The sequence below is a fragment of the Trichosurus vulpecula genome, chromosome 7 (assembly GCF_011100635.1).
Source record: "Trichosurus vulpecula isolate mTriVul1 chromosome 7, mTriVul1.pri, whole genome shotgun sequence".
Lineage (NCBI taxonomy): Eukaryota > Metazoa > Chordata > Mammalia > Diprotodontia > Phalangeridae > Trichosurus > Trichosurus vulpecula.
The window spans coordinates 196528411-196550385 of record NC_050579.1 but is presented as its reverse complement, the minus strand read 5'-3'; the positions used below and the strand labels follow the sequence as shown (position 1 = coordinate 196550385).

Below are 21975 nucleotides of genomic sequence, written 5' to 3'. Positions count from 1 at the left end.
GCAGTCCTTTTCATGGTGGCAGAATATTGGAAATTGAAGTGATATCCATCAATTGGGGAAGGGCTAAACAAGCTATGGTATATAAATGTGATGGAATGCTACTGTGCAAAAGAACAGGCAGATTTCAGGAAAACCTGTAAAGCCTTGTAGGAATTGATGAAAAGTGAAATGCACAGAACCTGGAAAAGATTGTACACGGTACCAGCAACAGTGTGTGTTGATCAACTATGAATGACTCAACTCTTCTCGCAACACAATGATCCAAGACAAGAATAAAGGACTCAAGAAGGAAAGTGCTATCTGTATCCAGATAAAGAACTGATGGATTCTGAAAGCAGATCGAAGCATATTTCTTTCCACTTTATTCTTTCTCATGGTTTTATTTTTTCCTTTTTGTCTGTTTCTTCTTTCACAACTGCGACTAATATGGAAAAGTTTTTACATGAGAGCACATGTATAAACTATATCAAACTGCCTACCATTTTCAGAAGAGGGGAGGGAGTGAGAAAAATTTGTTACTCAAAATCTTGTAAAAATGAATGCTAAAAATTTTCTTGACATGAAACTAGGGAAAAAATAGAATTTATACATGATATCTTCACAAAAACTGACCATCTAGTACAACAGAAAAACTTCAAAAGCAAATGCAGAAAGGTAAAAATACTAAATACACCTTTTCCAGACAATAATACAGTAAAAATTACTTTTAAGAAAGGGCAGTGAAAGCATAAAAAAAATTGACAACTAAATAATTTAATCCTAAAGAATGAGTAGGTCAAAGAATAAATCATATAAACAATCCATAATTTCATCAGAGTATGAGAACAATGAGACAGCATCCAAAACTTGCGGGATGCAACAAAAGCTGTATTTAGGAGAAAATTTATTTTCCTAAATACATACATACATCAGTAAAAAGAGAGAAAGAGCAGATCAATGAACTGGACATGCAACTAGAAAAAATTAAAAATCCAATTAAACCTCAAAAAGCATATCTTTAAAAAAAAAAAAAAAAGGAAAAATTACTAAAATTGAAACTAAAACCACTGAGCTAGTAAATAAAACTGGGAGCTGGTTGTATGAAAAAAATAAAAGACAAACCACTGGTTAATGTAATTTTTTTAGGAAGAAAATCAAATTACCAGTATCAAAAATGAAAAAGGTGAATGTACCATCGATGATACTGAAATGAAAGGAATTATTAGAAGTTATTTTGTCTAATTATATCTCAGCAAAACTGACAATTTAAATGAAATGGATGAATATTTACAAAAATATTTTAAACTGCCCATATTAACGGAAGAGACAATTCTTTATTTTTCCACTTATTAGTATTTTATTTTTTCCAATTACATGTGAAAACGGTCTTCAACATTAACTTTCATAAGATTTTGAGTTCCAAATTTTTTTCTCCCACCTTCCATCCACCCTGCCCCAAGATAGCAAGATCTGATGTAGGCCATGTATGGACAATCATGTTAAACACATTTCCACACTAGTCATGTTGTGAAAGTAGAATCAGAACAAAAAGGAAAAACCATGAGAAAGAAAAAACAAAACACAAAAAGTGAAAATAGTATGCTTCGATCTACATTCAACTCCATAGTTCTTTCTCTGGAAGGGAATAGCATTTTCCATCATGAGTCTTTAGGGATCGTCTATTGCTGAGAAGAATTAAATCTATCAAAGTTGATCAACTGACAATGTTGCTGTTACTGTATATACAATGTTCTCCTGGTTCTGCTCACTTCACTAAACATCAGTGCATATATGCCTTTCCAGGTTTTTCTGAGATCCACCTGCTCATCATTTCTTGTAGCACAATAGTATTCCATTACATTCATATACCACAACTTGTCCAGCAACACCCCAATTTATGGGTCTTTCCTTGATTTCCAATTCTTTACCACAAAAAGAGCTGCTATAAATATTTTTGTGCGTGTGGGTCTTTCCCGCTTTTTTATGATCTCTTTGGGATATAGACCTAGTAGTGGTATTACTGGATCAAAGAGTATGTACAGTTTTACAGCCCTTTGGGCATAGTTCCAAATTGCTTTCCAGAATGCTGGATTAGTTTTCAGCTCCACCAATAGTGCACTAGTGTCTCAATTTTTCCACATCCCCTCCAACACTTACTATTTTCCTTTTCTGCCATATTAGCCAATCTGATAGGTGTGAAGTGGTACCTCAAAGTTGTTGTAATTTGCATTTCTCTAAACAATAGTGATTTAGAGCATTTTAAAATATGGATATAGATAGCTTAAAAGAAATAGAATTCTTAACCAAATCATAGAAAAAGAAATCGAATAAGCCCTAGGATACCTACGGCACCTAGGTATCACTTTGGATAGAGTGCCTGACCTGGAAGTAGGAAGACCTGAGTCCAAATCCAGCCTCAGACATCTACTAGCTGTGTGACCCCGAGCAAGGCACTTAAACCAGTTTTCTGCAGTTTCCTCACCTATAACATAAGCTGGAGAAGGAAATGGCAAATACAGGGGTGGGAAACCCACGCCTCAAGGGCACATGTGGTTCTCTAGGTCCTTAAGTGCAGCCTTTTGGCTGAACCCAAAATTCACAGAACAAATCTTTTTATTAGGCCTTGAGGCTACAGGTTCTACCCCTGGGCAAATCACTCTGATATCTTTGCCTAGAAAACCCCAAATGGGCTCAGGAAGAGTCAGAAATGACTGAAATAAGTGAAGCCATAAATGAGCTCCCTTAAAAAAAAATCCCTGTACCATACGGATTTAAGTTAATGCTACTAAATTTTTAAGGAACAAAATCGCAATACTATATAGACTTTTTGAAAAAATTGGTAAAGGAGGTATCCTACCAAATTCCTTCTATGACACAAATATGGTTTTGACATTTAGACCAAGAAGAGCAAAAACAGAGAAATCAAATTACAGACCAATTTCCCTAATGAATATTGATGCAAAAATTTTAAATAAAATACTAGCAAGGAGATTACAGCAATATATCACAAAGATCATACACTAGGATCAGGTGAGATTTACATCAGGAATGCAGGTCTGGTTCAATATATTAGAAAAACCATCAGCATAACTGATCATTTCAATAACAAAAACAACAACAATCATATGATTATCTTAATAGATGGAGAATAAGCCTTTGACAAATTACAACACTTTTCCTATTAAAAATAACAGAAAGCATAGGAATCAATGGAGTCTTTCTTAAAATAAATATTATCTACCTAAAACCATCAGGGAATAAGCTAGAAACCTACCAAGAAGATCAGGGATGAAGTAAGAGTGTGCATTATCACCACTATTATTCAATATTGTACTAGAAAAGCTAGCTATAGTATTAAGACAAGAAAAAGAAACCAAAGGAATAAAAATAGGTAACAAGTAAACAAAACTATCACTCTTCGGTATACTCAGAGAACCTTCAAAAATCAACTAAAAAACTAGTTGAAACAATGAACAATTTCGGCAAAGTTATAGGATATAAAATAAATGCACATAAATCATTAGTGCTTCTATATATACTACCAACAAAGTCCAGCAGGAAGAGATAGAACAATAAATTCTACTTAAAATAAATGCAAACAATATAAAATACTTGGGAAATCTATCTGTCAAGACAAACCCAGGGACTTTAGAAATATAATTACAAAACCCTTTTTATGCGAGTAAAGATAGATCTAAACAACTAGAGAAATATCAATTGCTCCTAAGTCAGTTGAGCCAACACAATACAAATGGCAATTTTAACCAAACTAATTTACTTATTCAATGCCATACCAAGCAAAACACCAAAGAAGTATTTTACAGAGCTAAATAATAATAATAACAAAATTCACCTGGAAGAACAAAAGATCAAGAATATCATGGGAATTATTGAAAAAGAAAATGTGAAGCTTCAGATTTCCAACTATATTAGAAAGTGATAATCATCAAAACAAAGTGGCACGGGCTAAGTAATAGAGTGGTAAATCAGTGGATGGATAAGATTAGGTACACAATAACAAATGACCATAATCATCTAATGTTTTATCAACCTAAAGGCATAAGCTTTTGGGAGAAAGATTCACCATCTGACAAAAGCTGCCAGGAAAACTAGAAAGCAGTTTGGCAGAAACTAGACATAGACTAACATCTCACACTGTGTATCAAGATATGGTCAAAATGGGTAAGTGATTTAGACATAAAGAGGGATACCATAAGTAAATCAGAGGAGCACGGAAAAATATACCTATGGATAAAGAAAAAGAGTTTATGACCAAAAAGAGGTTGAAAAGATCAGTGGAAATAAAACGCATAATTACAACTACATAAAATTGGAAAGTTTTTGCACAAAGAAAACCAATCCAGTCAAAATTAAAAGGAAAACAGAAAATGGGGGGGATTTACAGCAAACTTCTCTGATAAAGGTCTCATTTCTCAAATATATATGGAACTGAGCCAAATTCATAAAAATTAAGAGCTACTCTTCAGTTGATAAACAGTCAAAGGATATGAACAGGAAGTTTTCAAAAGGAATCAAAGCTGGTAATAATCACATGAAAAAATGCTCTAAATCATTACTGATTACAGAAAATCAAATTACAGCAACTCTTAGGTACTACTTCACACCTAGCAGATCGGCTAACAAGTCTGAAAAGGAAAATGACAAATGCTGGAGGGGATGTGGAAAAATTGGGACACTAATGCACTACTAGTGGAGCTGTAAACTATTTCAACTATTTTGTAAATCAATTTGGAACTATGCCCAAAAGGATATAAAGCTTTTCCCTTTGACCCAGTAATACTACTACTGGGTCTGTATCCCAAAGAGATCAAAGAAAAGGGAAAAAGACTTATTTGTAGAAAAATATTTATGGCAGCTTTTTTTTGTGGTGACAAAGAATTGGAAATCAAGGAGAGGCCCCATCAATTGAGGAACTGCTGAATAAGTTGTGGTATATAATTTTAATAGAATACTATAGTGCTATAAGAAATGATGAGCAGGGTAGTTTCAGAAAAACTTGAGAAGGCTTATATGAATTGGTGCAAAGTGAAATGAGCAGAATTAGGAGCACATAGGACAAAGTAATAGCAATACTGTCAGGATAGTTCATCTGTGAAGGAGCTATGATCCAAGTCAAATTCCAAAAGACCCATGATGGAAAATGCTATCTAACTCTAGAGAGAATTGATTAAGAATACTGAATGCAGATTAAAGCATTCCTTTCTTTTTTTTTACTTTATTTTTATTTTATTTTTTGTCTGTATTTTAAAAATATGACTAATATGGAAATGCTTTGCATGACTTTAAATGTATAATCAATATCAAGTTGCTTGCCTTTCTCCTCAAGGTGAAGGGAGGCAATTTTGAACTCAACTTTTTTTTAAATTGCTAAAAAATTATCTTATACGTAATTGGGAAATATTTTTGTTCTGTCATTTTTCAGTCATGTCCAACTCTCTCTGACCACTATGCCAAGTTTTCTTGGCAAAGATACTGGATTGGTTTGCCATTTCCTTCTCCAGCTCATTTTATAGATGGGGAAATTGAGGCAAACAGGATCACACAGCTAGTAAAATGTCTGAGGCTGGATTTGAAACCAGGTCTTCCTGACTCTAGGCCTAGCACTCTATCCACTGTACCACCTAGCTGCTTCAGGAAGTATTTTTTTTCAAATAAATAAAAATATATTGAGGAGGAGAGGGGGAAGAAGAGGAATACTAATTGATATTAAGTATTTAATTCAATTGAGGCTAGTTACTGGTCGCTAACAGGGAGGAATACAGCCAACTGGGAATCAATTGATGGCAATAGTGAAATGACACCTTGATCCTTCAGGGTTATGCCCTTGGTAACCCAGAGAGGCTTATGTAGCAACCTGAGTCTGGGAAACAGTTAACATATAATCTACACTTTTATAATCATGTCAATTGGTTTCTTTTATAATTCAATGTATGTCACTGTGTGCATGTAAAAACGAAGTCAAATTAATTGCGGAAGGAAAACTGTAAAATTGTACTAGTAGATCTCAAACTTTCCCGACAGCTAGACAAATTTAACCATAAAACAAATAAATCAAGGAGATGAATACAATCTTAGAAAAGTTATATCTGAGAGACCTCTGGAGAAAAGCAGTATACCAAAACAAGCAATTCCCCAATTGTCTACAACACAAGTGGTTGAGAACCCCTGTTTTACAAAAAACCTTTCTGATTCTTCCAGTTTGTGGTATCCTCCTTCCCAAACTGTTTTACAGTTAACTACTTTGTATTTATTGTCATTATATTTATTCTGTCTTCACTTACATACTTATCTCCCCATGGAGTAAGGACTGTTTCTACATTGTATCTTTAACTCTTAGCACCTGGAATACAGCTTGGCACATAATAGCTACTTAATATTTATTGTTTGATATGACTATTCATAACTTCAGCACTGCAATAGAGGCAGATAGATGATCAGAACATGGCTTAAAGTTGCCATTAAATCTTTTTATTTCAAAGTTTCATCAAGTAACTCTACAATTCTGAAACTGTTGGGAAAATTGGTTCATATCTTCCATATCCACAAAGCTGAACTGCAATAGAAAACCAACAGAGTCTAAGGAAAACCATGCCCCACCCAGGATAAGATGGTCGCCTGAAATCTTACCACATGCAGAGACTGACTCAGATTTTGACATTCAACACCTCAACTCACCCACAGTTGCCTCTCCCTTGACTGGAGGTCTGTAAAGTGGAGCATTAAACACACTTTCTAAAGGCTTCCTTTATAGAAGGGCTCACAAAGTTCCAGGCTTTAATTCTATGGAACACCATATCCCCTGGTACCCCAACTCTCCTTTCATTTTCCTCCCCCCCCCCATCAGACTATAAGTTCCTTGAGGGAAGGGGCTTTATCTTTTTCTTATTTGTATCTTCCAGCACATAGCAAAATGTCTGGCACATAGTAGGTGTTTAAGAAAAATCTTGATTGAATTTAACTTAATTTACACTTAACTCTCTCTCCAACAGGGAAGTCTACTTGGGAAACCAAATTAAGATCAAAAGGTTGTTTACCAGATACAATGAATGAAAACAAGGAAGATGCCTACAGGACTACGTCTGCCCAATCGGAAAAGGCTGGATTGTCCCCTGAACCCCAATTTTCTCCCATACCCTCTACCCAAACAATTAAACAACTTAAGATTCCCCCACTCACTGATGTTCAGGTTGCCTTTTCAGCTCTTAGGATTTATAGCAAAAGCTCATTGATTATTTTGGAGGAAGAACCTTTACACAAGGTACTGATCTCTTTGTGGCTTTTTTCACTAAGAACTCATGCACAGCCACAACACTACAAGTGTTCTCTTTGCAATACAAGGTTTTTAGGAATCTTAATTTTTACAGAAATGAGGAAAAACAGAGCTAAAATTCAGTTTCTACTACAATGTCCTCAAACCATCTAAAATGAATAAAAAACAACAACAAAAATATTATCCTTTGAACTCCTGGCGTGCAGAGGTTGTTTTTGCCCTTCTTTGGAACCTGGTGCTACCACAATCCCTGGTGCAAAGTAGGCCTTAATAAATGTTTGTTGACTTGACGACTTGCTTACTATACATGCCAAGCACTAAGCTACCAGTCCCTGTCCTCAAGAAGGTTACTTTCTAAGAGGAAAGGCACACCCACTGGGAGTTGGTGAGGGGTACTCGGGTCTGAAAAGTTCAAGTATGGTAAGAGGTTAGAGTTAAAGAGATTGAACACGCCCCTCTCTAGGAGAAAAGGAAGAAGTAATTTGATTTGATTTTATCTATACTTATTATACTTATTATACAACTAGAAAGGAAAAGAGGTGAAATATGGCTGGGGTTTTCCAGAAAGATAGAAAAGAGGCAGTCACTAATTACGAAAGCAAACCCCCAGGGCACAAATTCTTTCAGGGCATTATTTCTTATTCTACCCTCAAGGACGTTAGCCAAGAGGCTGCCTTGCTACAGAACCTCCAGACAGCTGGAGACCCCCACTCAGTTTTAGAACTCCTGCCTTAGGGCCAAACTGGTCAGCAACTGAGCAAAATATTCACAAAGTCCACTTATCTAGCCAGCTCCAAACCAATCAGAACATACTTCACATGCCATTAGGAAACTTACCCCAGCTCTCTTCTTACTTTTCAGGAATGCTACCAGCTTCCCTTCTTTTGCTCTAAGAACAGTAAGCACATCAATATTGCCCTCTACAAAGGACAAGTCAACCCATACCTTATAGCTCCATTCATCATCCCAGTAACTTACCAGACCAAAACATTCTGCCATGGCCACTAGTCCCCTCTCTGTATTGTTTCTTCCTATTAGTAATAAAAGTTCCAGAAGGGCAAGGACTATCACTTTTGTAGTTGTATCTCCAGCTAATTTAGCACAGTGTCTGGCACTGATTCCTTGACACACGTAGGAAGCAAACTTAATAAAAACTTTTAATGCACATATTGCTCCTTTTTCACTTCCCACTGAGAGACATAATTAAATTCTTAGCTTATTCCTATAGTCTATTCTTAAGTGATATGCACATAATTACAGCTAATTTAGGTTAGATATTGTAAAACACTCCTTCAAAATACCACTATATGAACTTACCCAAGTTTAAATGTACAACACACTGAAAACATTACAAAGGCATAGCTTATTACCTAATAAATCATCTGGCTAGCTGACCAAATATTATAAAGTAGATAAAAACAAAATAAACACAGGTTCATTTAATTACTTCTATGTGGGCCTATAAATTTAAACAATTTTATTAAGAGTTAGTCTCAAAACAAGAAGCCTTATGTTTGCCACTGTTTTCTGGCCAAACAGGCTTCCAGAAAAGCAAAAGTAAAGGTGTTAGGTTTTAAAACAATAAACTTGGTCTTTCCTGAACAATAATTTTTTTTTCTAATTCTCACTGCTAATTTATTTTAAGAATACCGCTAGCTAGCTAGCATTATTCTTCAAACATCCATAAAAGGTTGACAAAGACAATCCTCTTTTTCCTCTGGTATTCAGAAACAAACACAGTTTTAATGAACTAAGTTTTTTCTTTAATATAGGTTCAAGATTTTCTCATTCTTTTAATAAAGGTTTGCTGCCACCTACAGGTATGCTAGTAATTATGATTTTAAAATAGAAACTTCCACGTTTGTCTTTGTTTCTCTTCAATCAATAACAAATTCAAGCCTGTCAATTTTTTTATAGCCTGCCATCATTAAGTCAGTACAATAATATTTATTATGTTCCTACTATGGTGCAAGCAAGGAACGAGGAGAAAAAAACATACTATCTAATGAAAAATTAGAAGTTAATTAATCTACTATTACCTGAAAAAATACTTTTCATATGATTCTTCAGTATTTTTCAAAGTAGAGAATTTTTGCTCCACTTTCCACCAACCCTGAATTCAGCATTCCATCTCCTGTTTCCCTATCTTTTCACAGGTAGTTCCCCACACCCATCAATGGAATGCGTTCTCTCCTTATACCTCAAACTCTTGGAATCTTTTGCTTTCTTCAAGGCTGATCTGAAATACTACTTTCTCCATCAAGTCTTTCTTGAACTTCCTATGTTGTAGTTCAGTAGAAAAAACGCTGGCTATGGAGACAGAAGACCTGGGTTCTAATTCTATCTACGATGCTTGCTTACTACCTTTGTGACCCAGGGCAAGTCATTTAACCATCTGGGTCTCATTTTTCTCATCCACAAAATAGGGGAATTTAACTAGATGACCGCTGAGGTTTCTTCTACCCCTAGACATGTGATACGATAGTGACATCAAACTGATTTGTATTTATCTGTTACCGTGTTTTATTTTTAAGTGGGACATAAGCTCCTTGAGAGTGAGGTTTTTCTCATTTTTGTCTTCACATTCCTAGCACTTTGCATAGCACCTTGTGAATAGTAAATGCTTAACAAAGATTTTCAAATAAATATTAAATTGTTGAATTGAAATTGCAAAGACTAAATAAGTCACAGTCCCTCTGTCCTTATAGAGTTTCAAAATACACTAGTAGCTCATTAAGCATGCAAATTACTTAATAATTCAATCACTTTGTGATATCTCTGAAGAGGGTACTATCACTCTTGGTAAAAATTACAAACTATCTATGCTTTCTAACTGTATGCTATCCATAAATCCTCCAGAGGATCCATTCAAAATGTTAAAGACAAGTCATTTAACCTGCCTGCCTCAGTTTACTCATCTGTAAATTGGGGATAATAGCTTTACCTCTCAGACTTGTGCAGATACAATGAGAAACCTGTAAAGCGCCTCAAAAACTTTAAAAGCACTATATAAAATGTTAGCTACTGCTATTCTTTTCTACTCCACAGGTACTAGTAGAGGACTCAAGTGTCTCTTATGTGAATAACCCACCTCCTTTTCCAATCATACATTTTCTCCCTAATATCTCTACCTCTGCAGAGGTCACTGGAAATAAACCGCAGATAACCTGTGCTTAATGTGTTTCTCCACTGCTCCCTGGGTCACTCACAACTTTGATTTCACAGAATAAACATAGCACTTACTAGGAGAGATGCTGTGCTAAGGCTGGAAATGCAAACACACCGGTGCTTGCCCTCATGGAGCCTACCACAAGCTAGTAGGGAGAAACGATAAATACAGGCAAGGAGAAGCCGAGGAAGGCAGTTTTGGTCTGGGGAATCTCAGGAATGGTGAATGAAGCTATTTAGTAGCCAAATGTCACATCTCTTTCCGTAAGCAATGGGGGTATTGATTTGAAATCGAACTCTTGTGTTAAAGAATTAAGTTCATAACAAATATCTGTGATATTCAAAGTGGACAAGAATCATTACTGACTGGGGGATAAGAGAAGGTTGTTTATAGAGAAGATGGTACTTAATTTATGTGAATAAGGTATGAACTAGTATAGAGAGAAGGTTAGTAATTGAGGGTGAATAAATAAGAGAACATTCTAGGTTCCAGGAACAGCAGAAGGAAAGGTGGAAAAGTAGGACAGGAAGGCAAGTGTATCAAGGACAGAAAAAAGGCATTTAATTAGAACAGAGCCTCATGAATCCATCCTTTGTGAATTCTCAAAAATGACAGCCAGGGAACCCAAATTGAAAGTGGCTATTTCCCTAAACTTCCTAGAATAGAAATTATGGAATCCATGAGTTGAAAGTATCCTCATAGGTTCATTTATTCCAACATACACATTAAAAAAAAAATCCCCTCAACCAACCAAAACAGAGTTACTTTTTTTCTTCACATAAAGCCTAAATTTGATTTTTTTTTTTTTTTACAACTTTCACCCCAAGTCTTCTTCCTGAGGGCAAGCAAAACAAATCTAATCCCTCTTCCAATCTTACTTGCCCTAGATTAAGCTTCCCCAATTATTTCATTCAGTCTTCTTACGGCAGGATCTTGAGACTTGTCAATCTAGCCATTACTTCATTACTTTCAATGAGGGCAGAAACTCAGTACTACTTTCCAAGGTGGCCCATTCCATTTTTAGATAGCTATAATTATTTTTAAAAATTTATTGTCTCTACAACAACATTTATTTGGAAATTCCACCAGCTGGTTCATAATTCTGTCCTCTGGGATCAAGCACAACAAATCTAAACCTCTTTCCATATCATAGTCCTTCAAATACTTGAAAAAGAGCTCTTATGTCCCTATTGTCTTCTCTAAATGTCCCCATTCCGTAAGTTGATCATCACATGACATGATGACCTTGAGGTTCTTACCATCCACATTTTCCTCCTTTGAACACTCACCTACTTATGAAATTCCTTCCTGAAACTGAGTATAGTACTCCAGATATAATCTAACCATGGTAAAAAGTACATTGAGACTATCACCTATTTCCTTTTGTGTGAAGATCAATTCAACTTATCAAACAATGACATATATTTTATACTTATATGGTATACAAAAGGCAATTTGACAACAGGTAGTTATAGAGCCAGCCTCAGTTATATATTCTTATATAAAATATAAGAATGTGTATAGAGATTGGATTGCAGCGTCTGGGCTGGCTGCTGGGGATCTTGGCGCACCAGGGTTATAGGCTCAAGAGACCAAGATCTTGGGTTCCTTTGTAGGGGAAGGGAGCAAGGCATCCAGGACTACTACTATGCCTGGCCAAGACCACCACCAGCTCTCAGAGGGGGAGCATTCGGCTGTGACACAGTTTCGCCAGTACCTCCAAATCCGGACTGTGCCGCCAGAGTCCAATTATGATGAAGCTGTGCTTTTTCTGGAGAAGATAGCCAAGGACTTGGGTCTTGAGTGTCAGAAGGTAGAGGTGGCCCCAGGCCGAATAGTGACTATATTGACCTGGCAAGGCACGGATCCCAGGCTCTGATCCCTTGTGCTTAACTCCCACACTGATGTGGTGCCTGTCTTCAAGGAACACTGGAATCACGATCCCTTTGAAGCCTTCAAGGACAGCCAAGGGAACATTTATGCTCGGGGTACCCAGGACATGAAATGTGTTAGCATTCAGTACCTGGAGGCTGTTTGGAGGCTAAAGGCAGAAGGGAAGTGTTTTCCCTGAAGAGGAGACTGGAGGACACGAGGGCATGGAGCTGTTCGTGAAACGGCCAGAGTTTCAGGCTCTAAGAGCTGGCTTTGCCCTAGATGAGGGCTTGGCTAGTCCTACAGAAACCTTCAACGTCTTCTACAGTCAACGGAGCCCTTGGTGGCTCAATGTCACAAGCTCTGGGAACCCAGGCCATGGCTCACATTTCATTGAGAACACGGCAGCAGAGAAGTTGTGCAAGGTGATCAACTCAATCCTGGAGTTCTGAGAGCAAGAGAAGCATCGGCTTCAGTCAGACCCCAACCTGTGGGTTGTGACCCACAGGGGGCTGTGACCTCTGTGAACCTGACCATACTGGAGCGAGGAGTTGCCTTCAATGTAGTACCGGCCACCATGAGAGCCAGCTTTGACTTTTGAGTTGCTCCGGATGTGGACCCCAAGGCCTTTGAGGAACAGATTCAGGGCTGGTGCCAGGAGGCCGGGGAAGGTGTCACCTACCAGTTTCACCAGAAATGGACAGAGCACCAAATTACAGCCATCGATGACTCTAAGCCATGGTGAGTTGAGTTCAGCAGAGTCTGTAGAGAGATGAATCTCAGCTTGAAGCCTGAAATCTTCCCAGCTGCCACTTACAGCCACTATCTATGGGCCACAGGGGTCCCAGCGGTGGGCTTCTCTCCGATGAACCGAACTCCAGTCCTGCTGCATGACCACAGTGAGTTCCTGAATGAAGCCATATTCCTTCAGGGCACTGATATCTATGCCCGACTTCTGCCCGCCCTGGCCAGTATACCAGCCTTGCACAATGAGTGCTAACAGCCGCACCTAACACTAGCTTCTGGCTTCTCCTAGTGCCTTCCCCTCCCCAACTTGCTTAGGCCTGGGACTTCCCCCTTAGGAACGTAATGCCAAAGACCCTGACCTCCAATAAAACCTTGTTTCGGTGCTGAAAAAAAAAAAAAAGAATGTGTATAAAGGACTTTAAAAACTTAAAGTACTATATAAAATTAGCTGTAAACTCCTATCTTTCCTACCCATATCCTACTCACTTTTTCCCTCTATATATGCTCTATGTATTTGTTTCTGTATTTCTATGGCTTTTCATATCTCTTTATCTGCCTTTCTGATTTTCTCATGTCTTTCCTACCTCTCTCTGCTTTTAAATGACTATAACATATAGCTATATTTTTAAAATTACTGTTACTTGTTTTTACTATTACTGTCATTACTTTTTAAAAACTATTTGTTTTATTTACTGAAGGTGTTAAGGACCCTAATCTTAATTTTAAAAGAGAATAAATGGACTGTTTTATATTTCTCTTAGGAAAAGCATTAAATTGCTACTTTACTTCTGTGGCCCGCAAAAGGAAAAAAAAAAAAAGTCAACCACTTCAAAGTGAGTTATTAATCAACTACCTTCACATGCTAAATATTGTTAAATGTCATAAAGAAATTAAAGAACTAAGATATGAAGAAAATAAAGAACAAGGAAATAGGGGTGAAGGGAAAGAGAGAGAAATTCTAACCAGGTAGGTGTTTCCTTCTGTTCTCACACCAACACTCCACTAGGAAGACAGCCTATATGTTCTAGTCCCTAAGTGGTAATGAACACCCCACCCCCAACCCCGGCATCTTATCAGTTCACTTATATTCATGTGTTATTTGAACTGTACCAGTTTCTCAGCACAGTTTTAAATAACTAGAGAACTAAAAATTAATCTATTATAGAATGGTAACTACAAAAAATTTCCAATCTAGCAACAAGTTAAACAGGCATATATGACCAATCACCTGTTAAAAGGAGTGAAACACTATCATGCAGTCAGTTAGATCAATAGAGATAATGTTCAAAAGGTTATATAAGCCAAGTGACTTTGGAGCAGCATTTCACGATATATACAAGTGAGTTCTGCTTATATTTAAATATTATAGTAAAACTGTATGAATATGTATTAATATAGTCAAGTAATATAGGTCTGTAATGTTAATATAATTTGAAGACTGTCCCCACCCCTTAATAGGCCTAAATGACCTGCTCTGAACCTGAGTCACGTAAGCCTGGGTCATGAGGGTTGTAACACCCTCTGGCCCTAAAAAAGGGTACATATACTCTGAGTTTAGCATTTTGTTTTGGGGCTCACTCAATGGAAGTGTTTGTGTGATTTAGTCAGATGAGACTCTGGGTAGCCGTTAAGGACTCCCCCGGCGTGCCGCCTCCCCCGCCTCACCCCCTTCACCCCCCGGCTTTGAAAAACCCAAATGTTGGTGCTTGTTTCTCTGGTAACTGTGTATGTATTGCTTTTGGTCAGACAGTTGGAAGCCCTGTTTGTTGGTCTTTGCTGTTTCTATTTGCTCTGTTTATAAATTTCTGCTTCTAATTTCTGTTTGTATTTTCCCGGAAGTTCACCCTTGAAGAAAGTTCAAAAACCTTGAAGTTTTCCCTTGAACTAAGTGAATAATATATAAATGTTTGATTAAAATAAGTTTTTTGACCCCTTTAAAGTCGCTTTCCTTTAAAAAAGCAGATCAAAGAACCTGTGCTAGCAGCCTTCCCGTGTACTGGTATTATTGGTCTTTTTTCCCCACAGCAGCTGCAAGTAGCATTGTTTTTACAAGGTCAAAATGTCAGATTGTAAAATAATGCTTATAGCCTGAATGAGTTTTTAATTCTAGAGCAAAAATGGAGAATTTGATAAAACTTCTTTACATTTGTAACCTGCCTCTTTAACACAATTTGAATCAGTGCCTAGCTATAGTCATGGCATATAATTGACTAATATTTGTTGAATTGGTACAAATAAATAAGAATTACTCGAATAGATATAACTTTCAAAAAGTTTTTAAATTTACCTGAAATAGATGCATAGAATATCATTTATGGCTTTAAAATTAGCAATCCTATATATAAAGGAAGTAAGCATGGTACCACTATCTCACAAATGAAGGGATAGAGAGATTTATAATCTCTAAGCCTTACTTAATCTCCATTCCAGATATTACACAGCTTGTGGGGATTTCCAACTAACAATGACAGTATCAACACATGACAGTATCAACAACCAACCCAGGCAATTATAAAACTTCAAGAAAATCAAAAGTGGCTCTTCATAAGTAAAAGAAAAGGATCTTTAACTAGAATTAGCACTTAACATGTCATTAAATTTAACCCCATAACAGTGGAAAATGAATGTTTATAATATCTTTTTATAAATGTTTGTAATATATTTTATATGCTTACCTGAGAATAACCAATAAAAAATTACATTAATATTTTGAGTTTGGTGGAGGAAAGTAGATGGTAACACTAAAGAATCAGATTATATTCTTAGGCTATTAATACACAGGCTTCTCTTCCCATCATTCTTTTACCTTCTTAATAAAAAAGTGAACTAGGCTCATGCCCCAAAAAGATAAAAGAAATAAAGACGCAGAAATATGAAAATATTCATAGCAGCTCTTTTTATGGTGGCAAAGAACTAGAAACTAAAGGCAATACATCAATTGGGAAAAGGACAAACAACATACAGTATGTGAATGTAATAAAATACTATAGTGATGTATATAATTGTTTCAAAAACACTTGGGAAGATACGTATGAACTGATGCAGACTGAAATAAGCAGAACCAGAAGAACAATTTACATAGAGTGTCATAAAAATGAACTATGAAAGACCTGAAAACTCTGATCTGCCCAGCCACATAATTCCAAAGAACAAAGGATGAAGACTGACACTCATCTGCATGAGAAATGATGAACTCAAAAAGCATGAGACATACATTTTTTGACATGGCCAATTGTGGAAACTTGTTTTGCTTGACTCTGCATATTTGTTACCCCATCCCCAAGAGCAGCCATAATATAAGGGTTCCCTTGCCCATCATTCCAGTATCCCCAAAAAGTGGAAGCTGAGTGTTAGAGGATTACCCCAATTCAGCATTGGCTTTTTTTATGTATCTATGGAACATTAACTGAATTACTTCTACTCTTTCCCACTTCCAAATAAGACATACCTATTTAAAGTCACACTTTTATTAAAAATAGGACTAATTAAAGTATACATAGAATAAGTGTGTATTTATATGTGTACAAACATACACACACACACACACACACACACACACACACAAGTACACAATACAATACTTCTAAACTAAATTAGATTGGGAAACAAGAGCTTACATTTTAAAAGACATGATATTGTCTACAAAGTACTAAATCTATTTCAGGAACACACAATAAATAATGAGCACTCTAACGGGCTGTCAATTCTTCTTAATTTTGATGGTTATCTTTGTCTTATGTTAACCAAAGTGAGAGTATCTTTGTCAAGAAAACTCCAAAAGGGGTCTACCAAGAGCCTGACATGACTAAAATGACTGAACAACAAAACAAAGTGAATTCCAAATATATACTATGTTAACCAAAGTGAAGCCCAAATACGTAATTGCATAATCATGAAATTCTCTTCATTTCAGTTTATTACTATTCTGAGATGATTTCAGATGCAAATGACATGCATCAGAATACGCCATTTTAAATTTTGGTTGTCTTAGCTGGATCTGAGTCACACAACATCTTTAATTAAGCCCATTTATTATGCCCCCTCTATGGGCATGGCACTGTGCTTTAACTTGAAACAAGTAAAATTACTTTCTTGGATTATATTAAAGTATGATAGAGAACATGCAGAGATTGATTTCTACTTTGAAATTTGACACACTGTTTGAAAGTTTAGTAAATATCATTATTATTCTATTTCACAGTGAAGTGGTAAAAGTTAGGTAAGAAAGTGTAGATTTGTAATATTAAAAGTGACTACTGTCAATTTTATTTGGGTGCCAGAATTTTTTTTTTTAAATCTGGGAATAGGTTAAATTTCCTATATCCTGCTATTTAGCTGTTTTACAGATGAATGGGTAAGGTAGAAAAAGAAAAGTAGGTTTCAGTTTACAATCAGATTTACATAACTGAAGAAAGAGATTTATTATAATTTGCATAGATATACCAACCCATTGCTAGCTACCATCTGCAAAAGGAGAAAAAGGGATTTCCATTTAAAAATTCATTTTAATATTTCCTCTTTCAATAAATCCACATACCAAGGAACAAGCCAAGACTTTAGGGCCATAAAGTAATATTTAATAACCTGCTGCCCTAATTTATTTCACCCTAATAAACTTAAGAAACACCTCTGAAAGTAAATTATTCACAGTAAAGAACTCTCTTACATAAGATGATACTGTTGAATAAACCTTCCTTTTCTTCACTTCCAGAGGTTAAAAAATAAACCAATCAGAAACATACCCAAGGAGAGAACATTCAAATACCACAGTTGTAATGTACTTTGGAGAATTTCTATGCAGAATAAGAACTAAAAGATATGGACAAAGGATGAAATTTCCTTTAACTTTAGAGAGAAGAAATATCCATGTGATGTTCCTCTTAAGGTTTAAAACAAAACCAAGACATCTTCATTTTCTGTTCATTTACATGGTTTAAAAAAATAAATCCTTGAGATACTTATCAGTTGTAATTAAAATTCTGCTATAAAATTTCAAACTACAAACCAATTTAAATTATTTTTGGATATACACTAGAGTTTAATGAGAGGCAGTCTAGAATAATAATGGATAGCCAGCTGGCCTCAGAGCCAGAAAGACTTGGGTTCAAGCAATGCTTCTGGTATATTCTGACTTAGGGACTGTGAGCAAGTTACTTAAACTTCAGTGTTCTAAGCAGTTCAACAAAACCATAAATTACAAAGAAGATACCAATCTCTTCATTGGCAGAGGGAGTTTCCTCATACAGGAAGCTCCCTATACTCATAAAATCAGATTTACTTCATATCCCTATCTTACTGTGTGTGTGTGTGTGCACGCGCATGTGTGAGTATATGAAGTAGGACTATATTATATAGCATAAATATACCTAGGACATATTTCCAACACTGGGTGAGGATGGACGTGCTTTATACTAAACCTTAAACTATGGCAAACCAATTTACAACAAAGACCCAAATGTTTCATGTCCTTTTTTTTTTTAAGTTTAAAAAAAGACTATCTGAAAAGCTTTAGAGTTATAATTGCAGTATATTTATCAATATAGCTATAAAAATCTCAAGTAATTTTAAGTTACATCTTAGCTATATGGAAACTGTAAGATGTAAACTCTGGCCTATCATTTGAATTTTTTAAAAATGATAAATAAAATAAGCACTTACAGTAAATATTCTCCTCCCGGTTCGATCAAAAGTTACACAGTATACAGAAGATAAATGTCCAAGAATTCTTTTGTGCATTTTCATGTGCTGATACACTGCAGTGGGTACAAGTCGCTCAAGTCTGTACTTCCCATTCAGTCTCCTTGAAAACAAAGTATCCGCTAACAAGAAAGAGGGGGGGAAAAGATTTCTAAGTAACATCAGGATTTAGTTTTAAGACTACATTTTGATTAAACTTACTTAAAAGGAAGTTTTGTATTCATTACTACTTGATACAGATATTTATAGAGTAAGTCTTATCATTTGTATAGACCCTAACTAAAAGTCACGCTAACCATTACATACTGTAAGACACTTTTACATGTTACTTCATTTCATCTTCATGCAATTCAGATGGCTAAGGCAGTCATTAATCCTATTTATTCCAAAGATAAAGAAAAAGAATTAAGTGACTCTCTTAAGGTTAACACAGGTGCTCAAAAGATTAAAAACCCTGATCTCTAGACTCATATTGTTAGAAACTATAAGGGATCCTTAGAGATCACCTTGTTATATACTTGCCCCAAGCTGTGTAACAAATTAGTGGCAGAGTAGGACCAGATCCCAAGTCCAGTCCAAAGGGGAATGATAATTTAGCCGTTTTGTCTCAAATAAAGTCATGTGACTTTAAAAATACTTTATCAAAATAGTAAAATGATTCTAATTTTCACATTTCATTAAGTAGCAGTTCATATAATTTCAAAACAATGAAAATTGCAAAGTACAAAAGTGATTTCATTCAAATTCTCTACAGAAATTATACTTTATTGTCAAGTTACTGATCCTGGTGTGTTCGCTACTGTTATTTTCATGGTGTATTGTCTTTTTGCAAAAAACTTTTCATTAATACTGCAATGTGATGGACAATGGCCCATGAAATATTTCTTGCTTTGGGGCATACAAAAAACCCCGCTTTGCCAACTTCTTTCTTTGCCACTCTAAGGCCAACCTGTGTGCAATTCTCCTTTAATTACAACTTCCTTCTTTCTTCTAAATATTTTTATCAAGAATATCAAGATTGGTACGATTCAGCTCCCTCAATATATTCACTCACTGGTCACTGAACAAGGATTTCGCATTCAGCATAGCAACAGTCAACTGAAATTTGTTAATGGTCTAACATCTGTGTGATTCTGAAAACCCTCTGCCCCGCTTCCTACAAGCCTGCCACCAGCAATGCAGAAGCACAAGTAGCCTACACAGCACTGTGGATTCATTTTTTAAATCTTTCCCTATTTCATGGCTAAAAATAGTTTCATCACCATGAGCCTAGCCCACCATGTGTCTGTCTGTGATTAGTTAGAACGCTCCTCAGAAAACAGACTTGGTCTATCCCCAGGACCACATTTGAAGCCTTTTCAGCATGGAAGAACCCGCCAGATCTTGCACTCCACTGGCATTAACCTTCTAGAACCCAAGGTCACATAGCATCACAAAGAATCAGGTTAGGAGTTCTGTGGAAGACATTTAAAGCACAATATTTATATTTAAGACTTATAAAATCTCAAGACTCTTCAGAAGGAAGCCTACAGTTTTGTATAACATCTTAACAACCCTAAAAAACGTCTACCCTGGTTGTGTTTAAAAACTTCCTATCAGAAACCTATCTCACAAACTATTCCATTTCACTGCTAGTCAGATCCAGTTATTAAAGTTATTTCCTATGTTCAGTCAAATCCACTTTCCTATGACTTCTACTCACTGATATTATCTCTGCCTTTTGAGATAAGTATGTAACTTCTTCCACCTTCCACAATCATTCAAATATTCTTATGGTCTCTCTATCCCTAAAATCTTGTTCCTTCAGGTCTCAAATCTGAATTCACACAATAGTGGTAAGACCTGCTTCTTCAAACAACAGGCCTTATCAGAAAATTCAGCTCTGGCAAGGTCAAATGCAATGTAGTCCTTGGCAGAAAAAAAAATCCTGCAGACGAACTGTGCTGTGGCTTCCACAATTCCACATGCACTGATTAAGTACTAATTTACTGATGTGTAGGTATCAATAAATCAACTGTATGGCTATGGGCTTTGATCAATTTAGTACAAATTTATTACATAATCCCTACCCTGAAGAAGCTTATAATCTTGTTGAGAAAGGAAGAATTACCCATGACACAAACACGTAATATTTCCTCAGTATTTCAATGATTTGTGATATCAACGTGGGTACTTTCACACATAGAGACTGTAACCTCTCCAATTTGGTAGACAGCTACAGAATAGAGGATGAAAAATAAAAATGAATGAGGTATTAAAGTAGTGGTCAAGGCTGTAAGTGCCATAATTTTGCTAAGGCAGGGTTAACATAGGCTAAATATCTGAAGAAGGTTAAATGGAGACTGGTGGGGGTGGGGATAAAAAAAAGGAGATAATAAAAGAAACAATCTGACAGGAAAAGAGGATTCACGATTAGGAAGTAAAAGGTAAAAAGGCTGTACAGTTAATACATAGACTTAAAATAATCAACTAATGAATGTGGACTATAGGCAATGGTTTTAAGATCTTGATAAAAGTGACACCATGAAAATCACATTCCACCTGGATTGGCCTGGAAGAAAAGCACAAAGGTTAAGAATTATACAAAAGCCTAAATCAAACTAAAGAAGATTGATTTCCTCTTCTCTTACTAATTTTTTACCTCTCATATTTTTTTTTTAACATTTTTTATCTTCCTTTTCCTCAGCAATTAATATGTTTATTAAACCCCCAGTTCTCCTTGATAGATTATCCATTATTATTATTGCTATTATTCCAGTCTTAGCTAATCTCCAATTCCTTCAACACACAAAAAGTTCTCTTTGTTGAAAACTCATTTAATATTTTGTAATAACTACCTCTATAAAAACAACGAAATTGCTTTGTGATTGGCCGTGACAGAAAAAAAAGGACAAAGGCCTGTCTGCTAGATAAGATGCCTTTTTTTATCTATAAAAAGGACGGAATTTATCAAGCTAAGGGAATAATTAGCTAAATGAAGGAAAGCACTGGTATCCTGGGGTACATGTTTACAAAGACACTCTAAATCAGAATGAACCTATCAGATGTACTCTTATTATGAAATTTCCTTTAAAACAAAAACAAAACTAATCTACATTTGCAATACACTACATGGCCAATATGATAATTTAAAAATAACTTCTTTTCCCAAACAAATCTATTATTACCAATTTAAATTCCTTACACGGAAATTAAAATGCAGCTCCTAATCCCAGCAAAC

The 21975-nt window shown here is 35.9% G+C and overlaps 1 protein-coding gene and 1 pseudogene across 2 annotated transcripts in view; one reads left to right on the top strand and one right to left on the bottom strand.

The window, feature by feature from the left end:
• Positions 1–21975, bottom strand: part of LOC118855941 (pleckstrin homology domain interacting protein) — a 188115-nt gene that overhangs the window by 127113 nt on the left and 39027 nt on the right. For both annotated transcript variants that reach the window (XM_036765983.1, XM_036765984.1), the window contains exon 7: positions 18717–18877. In XM_036765983.1, coding sequence (XP_036621878.1) covers positions 18717–18877 — 161 coding nt within the window. The remainder of the gene's footprint in view (positions 1–18716; positions 18878–21975) is intronic.
• On the top strand, positions 12088–13311 carry LOC118855942 (annotated as a pseudogene).